The following is an 8,796-nucleotide window of genomic DNA, read 5'->3' on the forward strand; positions in this document are numbered from 1 at the left end:
AAAATCAGGTCAGAGGCTTAACAGATGGAGTCCCCCAGGCGCCCCCTTGAATATCTTAAGTAGAAAGAATGTTTTCAGCCTCCTCAACTGGCTGAGTTGGAGCTTGTGAGAAACTGGGTAGAAATTCTTTATTGGGGGAGTGGCTCAAACAAATGGTCAACAAGTGGTGTCCCGAGTGGATTGAGAGCCTCCTGGGGAAAGCAGAGCAACTTGAGTAGTGGGGAGCAGTTCCCCCCTCTCAGGGGGAGGAGAGGTGGCCTGCTGGGAGGCTGGCAGGGAGGCTGGTGGGCAGGAGGGCAGCGCCCCTGGCAGCCCCAGGTAGATGAAGCTGCCAGAGAGGATGAAAGAGCCGCAGGTGAGGAAGGAGGCCGTGAAGTCTCCCGTCTTGTCCCTTAGGAAGCCTGTGAAGAAGGGGAAAGGAATTCAGGGGCCTGGGACCCAGGGGCACAGGATGGTGGCCGAGGGATCTGGTGGCTCAGGCCCTTACCTGACAGCGGGGGGCCCAGAAGCCCCCCAAGACTCATCAGCATCATCACCAGCCCTGTGGCCTGCACGACGCCTCCGAGGCCCACCAGCCCAGGGAGCACACCGAAAACCAGGGGTGCGTAACTTCCCGCGCTGAGCCCGTAGGCCCCCGCCGCGGCCAGCAGGGGCCCCTCGCAACCCTCCGGGCTCCCCAGCAAGGGCGCCAGCCCCACTGCCAGAAGCCCCAGCCCCGTCAGGGCCCCGAACCCCGCCAGCAGCCGCGAGAGGGGCACCCAGCCTTGGTCGGCCAGCCAGCCGCTGACGAGTCGCGCACCCGCATCCCCCACCGCAGCCACCGCCACCACCAGCGCCGCTCCATACCCTCCCAAGCCCCGGTCCAAAGCGTGGGGGGCCAAGTGCACATAGGGGACGAAGTACCCGCCCCCGACCAGGGCTGTGCCCAGAGCAAAGACTAGGAAGGCCCGGCGCGCGAAGAGATCCAGGCCGAATGCAGCCAAGGGCCCGCGGGGTCGCGCCGGGGGGTCGCCAGGGAGCACCAGGGGTCGCAGCAGGGCGCCACAGGGGGCCAGATGGAGGGTAACGGCGCTAAGGAGGAGCAGGGCGCCCCGCCAGCCGTAAGTATCAAGGAGGAGCTGCAGGGTGGGCGCCAGGAGCAGCGAGGAGGCCCCGTTGCCCGTGAGCGCCAGCCCCACAGCCAAGACTCGACGGCGGGAGAAGTACCGGGACAGCGTCCCGAGGGCCGGGGCGAACACCAGGGCCCAGCCAGAGCCTGCGAACCGACAGGACCAGGTGAGGACGGGGAGCTAGGGCACGCGCGCGCCGCAGTGATCCCAGCCCTGACCCTCGCAGGAGGCCCCGCCCCCTTGGCCTCCAGCCCCCAGGAAGCGCCCCTCTCCAACATCACCCCTAAGGGTCCCGGGTGTCCCGCTCCCCTCACCAGCAAGGACGCCCAGGCCGAGGTAGAGGTGCAGCAGACTGCGGGCGAAAGCCGAGAAGACGAAGCCCAACGAGGTGAGGACGCCCCCGACCATCACCACGGGGCGCGCCCCCCAGCGGGTGCTCAGAGCGCTGCCCACTGGGCCTAGGAGGGGGCGGAGTCAAAGGGAGACACGCCCCTGGGCCCCCAGACTCGAGCCAGCCCTTCTAGGCTGCTTGCCAGGCCTAAGCTCCTCCCCAGCCCAACACCCCCCTCCCCTTGACCTCAAGACCCTCTCTTTTTTAGAACTCAATCCCACCGGCTCCCCCTTTCTCGGGTTGTCTGGTCATCAGGTGGGTCCTCCATCACCACGCACACGCTCCGCCAGGCCACCCCGGTGCCCGCCTCCCACCTCGGGGGCCCCCCTCACTGGCTGCCTGCTGCACCGCCAGGGCCAGGGCGCTGACCCACGCAGTGTCCTGAGTGTTCCGGTCAAAGTGCTCCGCGAGGTCAGGGAGGGCAAGGCCCAGGGAGCGCAACAGCCCGTAGGAGAGCCCGTTCACCGCGAAGGCTGCGGCCGCCACCACCCAGCCCCAGCCCCCGTCCGGGGGTCCGGCCGGCTTGGGGGTCATCGCCGTCTGGGGAAGAGGGGAACACACTACGTCTGTGCCTCCTCAGGGACCCGGGCATCCCTGAGATCCAGGTTCTGGCCGCTCGCCCAGGGTGGGCACGTCACCCCGAGCACCGCACGGCGCGGGGGAGGGATGGGAACCAGGCCTAGGGCTACATCTCCGGGGTCCGCGCGAGCTCCCGGGCCCGGGACGCCCCCACCCACACACACCCCTGCCCCTTACCCGACCTCTCCGGGCGGCGGGGGAGGGGAAGGGCGAGGAGCAGCTCGGGCCAGGTGTTCTCCCCGCTTGCTGCGCGGGCGGGGCCCCAGCGGGGAGCGAGCGCGGAGCGCCGGGATGGAGCCCCACCTGGGCCGGCTCTCTCGGTAAACAGAGATCGCCACTGGGGACCGAGTCACCTGGGACGCTGGGGTGCGGAGGGCGGGGGAGGCGACACCTTCAGCCAATCGGCCGAGCCGCGGGGGTGAGGCCAGCCGCTGAGTCCCACGGGGATTGAATTATCTACACACAATCCTTCCACCCCCGCCCGGCTCAAGCCCACGCACCTGCGGCCTGCTGCTCGCGGTGGAAACGCGCGGATTGCCATCCCGGGCAAACCCGGGGCGGATCGGCAACCCTTGCAAATCCTCCAAAGTCTGCCGCGATGAGTATTTTTGTTCTCAGGGACCTTTTGTTGGGGGGGGAGGGGGAGCGCAGATAATTGTCGGATATCATATCACCGACCTCCACTGAGTTCTCATTCTTTGTTCAACAATAACCAGCTCTCAAGGGCCAAGCGGAAGAGGATTCCCCCGTTTTGAGGAGCTGTAGTGTGCCAGGCACTTGATGCAAGTCACCTGTTCATGCTCACATGAAACGGCTGAAGAAGATGCCATGCCCATTTTACAGACGAAGTCACCGAGGAATAGAGTGATTAGATGCCTCGTCCCCAAAGCACCCAGCTTAAAGATGGTGGAAATATTTGAATTTGGATCTGTCCAAGTGCAGAGGGTACCAGAGAACAGCAATAGGACTGAAACAGAATGCCACAGTGGAGGGAATGGCCTGGGGGCAGTTTGATGCCTAATTGGCCTGGAAATGGCAGGGCCTTTGCAGGGCCAGGGCGTTTACGATTCTAAGAGAAGGGTCACTGGGAAAAAGGAAGGATCCAGGGGATTGGAACCACTGAAGACTCAGATTTTAAAAGCAAAGTAAGAAATCCGATAAGTGAACCCAAAGCATTAATTTCTCAGCAAACTTTATTTAAAAGTATCCTTTTTACCTCAAGGTTACTTTACTTCAGCTGTTTGAATCAAGAGATGTGCTTTTTGGTTTAATTGTTACACGGTAGCAGAAAATTTGGCAATTTACAGTTTGGAGCCAGCCTCCCTGAGAGCCACATGGTGGCAGTGTTTCCTAGTTGTTGAGAACGTATCTGCAACTCGAGTAAAACAACCACATTTCTCTGCTTTGGATATTAGGCCTTGCATGCCCCAAAGTGCACTCCCCCCACCGCGGCATCCCATCTCCCTCCTCTCTCTCCTGTGCCCTTCTGACAGCCCTAAGCGCCTCACCTGCTCCAAGGACATGCCTAGCTTTTCCTTACCCCTGAATTTGTACATCTGGGCTCCCCTCTCCTTGAAACGTCCTGGACGGAGAACAGGAGTCCATGAGGGTTGCCAGTCCTGCCATGTACACCCTAGGAAAGTGATCTCACTGGTTTCTGGGCTCCTATTATGGGAGATACCTGGCAGGTGAAGCTGGAGGAGCAGGAAGCTTATGTCCTGAACTGGCTGCTGAGGACTCAGTCCCAAGCAGAGCCCCCTCCCCCCCAACAAATCACACCCTCTGCACCATGGAGTAAACATATAGCGCAAAGAGGAGACTGGGCCTCCTGGGTCTAGGAGACGTACAAAGTGACGCCAAGCATCTTTACGGGTTACTTATGAACCCAGAGGGCATCCCAAAGCCTGGGAGTGGGGTAAGTGATCATCAAAAGACATCAAAAGGCAGCCCGGGTGGCGCAGCGGTTTAGCACCACCTGCAGCCGGGGGTGGGATCCTGGAGACCTGGGATTGAGTCCCACGTAGGCTCCCTGCATGGAGCCTGCTTCTCCCTCTGCCTGTGTCTCTGCCCCCCTCTCTCTCTCTGAATAAATAAATAAATCTTAAAAAAAAAAAAAAACCCAAAAGGCACGGCCCTCGATGATCATTAGCCCAAATGATCATCACTACACATCTTTTGCCTATGGAGCTCACACAGCATTGAGGTTGGGACAATGGACTTCCCAAGCTGGACTCTCCACCAGGTATTAGCTGTAGGATTGTGAGCAAGTTGTGTGCTTCAGCTTCCTCATCTCTAAAATGGGGATCATGAGAGTAGCTACCTGGTAGGGCTGGTACAGGGTTGGAATGAGTCATTGTGTAGACACACACGTTTATGGGACCTAGCTCAGTGCCTGCAGTGTGCTATGTGTCAGTCGCTGTTGCTGCGATTATTGGAGGACCCTGGCTGGACCCTCCAGTGCTGCCACCCTCTCCCCACATGCCTAGACGGCAGAGAACCATATTGGTCTCATGAGTTCTCAGCAGAACTACACAGGTTATAAGATATGAGTGGTGACAAAAAGGTCAAGTGAATTTGTTTTTCCTTTATTTTTTATTTATTTATGATTTTTTTTTGTTTTTCCTTTATGGTGAGCAGTTTTCTTAGCATTTTCCAAAGTTTATGAGAAAATGCTAGCCTCCCTATCTTGACTATGAACAAAAAAGAAAGGAGTCAAAATAAGCTTTGTTCGTTTGCTCCTTCATACAAAATATTTATAGACATGAACCATGCCAGATGCTATGCTTAGGGCTAGAGATACAACTATGAATAATACAGTCTCTCCCCTCCGAGCCCCCACAATGAAATTAGGGAAAAGGTGAAATGCAGAGAGCTCAACACAATGAGATGGACACAGACCTCACGGCGTGCTGCATGGGAGGAGCTGACTCATTCCACTTGGGCCTGCTGGGAAGGCTTCACACAAGAGGAGCCCTTTATGCCGGGTCTTGAAGGATGAGTAGGAGTTTGCCAGATGGTTGCGTGGGCAGGGGCATTCCAGGCAATGGGAGCAGCTTGTGGAAAATCACAAAGGCATGAACCAGCTTGGCATATTATTTATTGTTTGGAGAGCTGCAAATAGCAACTCTGTGGAGACAAGAGAGCATGGAGGATAGCACAGGGCAGAGACTCCCATAGTCACAGGTCTCAAAGGCCAGGCTAAGGAATCCAGATGCTTCCCCAAAGACTGATGCTTCACCCAAATTTCCAGTGATGTTAGCATTCACTAGTAGTCAGTAATACTCGATGCTGAGCTGAGAATGGGGACTCCCATCAGCCGGAGTGGGCAAGAAAGTCGGGGGTCTTATACCTTTTCTTGATGTGGGAAATGTCTTTGAAACATCTTGTCTTACCTTGAAAATTCATGTGGACATTTGCATCCTACTTCATTCTGCTTCATAATCTTTTTTTTTAAAGATTTATTCATGAGAGAGGGGGTGGGGAGAGAGAGGCAGGCTCCCTGTGGGGAACCCAATGCAGGACTCGATCCCAGGACCCCAGGATCACAACCCAAACTGAAGGCAGATACTCAGTCACTGAGCCACTCAGGGGGCCCCCATAATCTTCTTCTTTTTTTTTTTTTTCAGTTTTATTTACTTAAGTCATCTCCACACCCAACATGGGACTCAAACTCACAACCCCAAGATCAAGAGTTGCATGCACCAGCCAGGCACCCCCTCTACTTCATAATCTTCGATGTGTGGGAAAATAATGCTTTAAATGACTAAGTAAATTATTTAAGTTTTTCTCCCCAGGTCCTCACTGGTGATGCAGCGAAACCCCCTGCAAGAACAGTAATGGCCTGTCCCCACCCACTGCCAATCTGCAGTGGGCGCCTCCCCTGGGACAGTACTGAGCCAGAGACTCTTGAAACAAGCAGACCCAGGGCCTGGTGCTCCACGGGATGGGGCGGAATCAAAAGGAGCAGCTCTGAGGGACCAGCCTGCCCACGTGGAGAAAGCCCCAAAACCAGATGCTGAGCCAGGGCAGGTCTTTAGAGATCAAAAGGGAGGGTCCAAGTCTATACATGATAATTCCCTTTGGGGACCATGGGATCTGGGAGTGCATCTGTGCCTGTGAACTCTAATACTGCTTTGGGCCTTTCTCATGGAAGCGCCTGCAGGAGGTTCTTGGGGGGCAGGGGAAGCCTCAAGCTGCGCCCAGCCATTCCCTGGGTCTACCGGCTGGGGGGGGTCCTCTGCAGAGGTGGGTGGGTGGGAGGGAAGAGGACAGGCAAGGAAATAATGGCTGTACTTGAGGTACACAAAAATATGAGGCTTTCTGGAGTTAGGTCCAGCTGACCCAGGGCCTCTAAGTGCCTAATAAAGGGGACTCTTACCCCTCACCCCCCAAATCTTCTCCTTCAGCTCACCCAGAGACCAGGCTTTGGGAAGTCAACCTAGACCTCAAGGGCCAGACCCAGCGCCTGGAAAAGTGGGAGAAAACAGAGCATAAAGGTCAGGAATCGTGGTTCGGAGCCAGGGCAGCACATCTGCTGAGACGCTCTGGGAAGAGGGGGGTAACGAAGCATGGGGGCAGCGGGGGGGCACCCACATGGGACAGCGGGGCTCCATGTGTGCAGGGAACCAGTCCGCTTGGGTGGCCGTGTATGAATGGAGATCTGAGCTAGGCCCCCCACCCCCACCCCCCCAAACAGTGGGGGGAAGGGCAGGGGCCGGGGTGGGGGGGTAGTAAGGAATTTGCTGAGTCTGCAGCTGGGGGAGCCTGGTGATGGGATCACAGTCAGAAGCTGCGATACAGAGCTGAGGCTGGAGCCTAGACCTGGGCTGGGCTGTGCAGGCAGCGAGTCCTACCCTACCTTACCTACTCCCCCTGCCAAGTTTGTCTCCTGTGTCTCTTCTAAGTCTCTCTGCCATCACCCCTCCCCTGTGTCCCCAGACACCTTCCCAAGCTAAAGGTCTGTAACCTCTGGTGCCCGGGTCTCTCCGGACAGCCCAGTTTCCAAGGCCAAAGGATCAGGATGGTGGGAGTGCCCAGCTAAAGGCTTTGAGCCTGGTCTGCGTGTCTAAATGTCCAGATGTATCTTATCTGGCATTTTCTGGTTCTGGGACTTTAGCTAACGTCTATGTCAAAGTTCTTTTATTTTTTAAGATTTTATTTATTTGAGAGAAAGAGAGAGAGAGCATGAGCAGGGGGAAGAGCAGAGGGAGAGGGAGAAGCAGGCTCCCCATGGAGCAGGGAGCCTCAATCCCAGGACCCTGAGATCATGACCTGAGCCATAGGCAGACGCTTAGCTGACTGAGCCCCTCCAGGTGCCCCCAAAGTTCTTAGTTATAGGCTGTGGGCACTAACCCTGACTCAAAGAGAGAAATGATTGGTCACAGGATACTAAGTAGTCTCAGAATTACCCAGAAGGCTACAGAACCGGGCAGAACATGGGCTGCCCCAGGCCTAAATGAGTTGCCAAGGCCACTGTTGTCACCACTGGATGCTAGACGTTGCTTCTGGCTCTCTGCCACCACTGAACCTGGAAACTGCTGCTGCTACTACTGCTGCTGCTGCTGCTGCCGCTGCTCAGAGCATTCTCTGCTTCACTCACCGTGAGCTCCAGATTTCGGTCCAGGGTCTGTGCTCCTGACCACCCAAACCCTGGTCACGGGCTCTCATCGTAGGTGGAAGGGACATCAGGAGAGAGAGAGAGCACCTGGTGCTTTATGCATCCACAGATAGATGGATCCTTCCTCCCATCAAGGGGAGCATTTGGAAAGCTTCTAGCCCCAAGCTCTGTGTACTCAGGGATAAATCTGCTCTCCTCAAGGACAACAGGGAAATAAACCCAGAAATCACAAGCTACCTAAGAACAGCCGGGCTTTACATACTGTCAATCGTGTCTCAACACAGCATAGAACAAAGGTAGGTTCCCCTCCAGTCTGTTTCCTCCCATTCTTCTGACCACAGGCAGTCACCCCGTCATTACCCCCTTACCCTGTCCAATGCCTCCTGTCTTGAGAGGGAGAGGCCTGTCATTTCCCCTCTGCAGTAACCCAACCTCTCAGCTACCTCTGCATTTGCGGGGCCCCTGTCTGCCTTCCCAGCCCCAGGTGAGACCTCGCCTCCAGCAGCCTCTTAGGAGACTCAGCTGACAAGCCTGGGATCTGCCCTCAGGCTACCGGGCCCTGGAATCTGCCTCCCAGCTGAGCACCGTCAACCAGGACCAAAGCCAAGGTGGGAGGAGACTGGGAGTCAGAACAGGTTTTCCCACCCCTGCAGGGAAATAACGTAGACATCTTGGCGCTCGCTCGTACATGTGTCAGACGGAGTTCTGGAGGCCAAATGAGCAGAGGGGGCCTGTTTCCTTTCCCCCTTGTGAAGACACTGGAGGAGTTGGGTGGGCGAGTCTCAAAACTGCCAGGAGGGTCTGCGGCCCCGAGAGGCCCTGATGCTGGACTACCTCTTCTTGTCTGTGTACAGGGAGCAGTATCTAGGCCTCCAGCAGAGCTCCTCTTGTCTGCCCCAAATTCCGCCCTTCCCCATACTCCAGCGTCACCACCTCTGCAAAGCCCTCTCCTGCCTCTCTCTACTTCCCCAAGGCTTTTCAAGTCCTGGGCAGTCTCTCTCCCTAAGGGCTCCTTCCCTCTATCCCATCAGGCAAGCCATTTACTGAACCTTCTTCCCCAAGACTCAAATCTGGTCTTCTCCCTCTTTCCTGATTTACAA

The 8,796-nt window shown here is 56.7% G+C and overlaps 1 protein-coding gene across 5 annotated transcripts; it reads right to left on the reverse strand.

Moving 5' to 3' along the window:
- Positions 1 to 111: 111 nt before the first annotated feature.
- Positions 112 to 2,817, reverse strand: SLC16A11 (solute carrier family 16 member 11). 5 transcript variants are annotated; one of them, XM_035716381.2, is made up of 5 exons: positions 2,580 to 2,817; positions 1,833 to 2,040; positions 1,424 to 1,567; positions 488 to 1,255; positions 112 to 401 (listed from the first exon to the last, which is right to left on the reverse strand). In XM_035716381.2, the coding sequence occupies exons 2-5, from the start codon at positions 2,032 to 2,034 to the stop codon at positions 157 to 159; spliced, it is 1,359 nt and encodes a 452-aa protein (XP_035572274.1). In that variant the 5' UTR covers positions 2,035 to 2,040; positions 2,580 to 2,817; the 3' UTR covers positions 112 to 156. The 5 variants fall into 5 exon arrangements, with proteins under 5 accessions (XP_035572274.1, XP_025284433.1, XP_025284435.1 ...); XM_025428648.3 differs by lacking the exon at positions 2,580 to 2,817 and adding an exon at positions 2,383 to 2,549; XM_025428650.3 differs by lacking the exon at positions 2,580 to 2,817 and adding an exon at positions 2,262 to 2,526.
- Positions 2,818 to 8,796: the final 5,979 nt, after the last annotated feature.

The sequence above is a fragment of the Canis lupus genome, chromosome 5 (genome assembly GCF_003254725.2).
Source record: "Canis lupus dingo isolate Sandy chromosome 5, ASM325472v2, whole genome shotgun sequence".
NCBI lineage: Eukaryota > Metazoa > Chordata > Mammalia > Carnivora > Canidae > Canis > Canis lupus.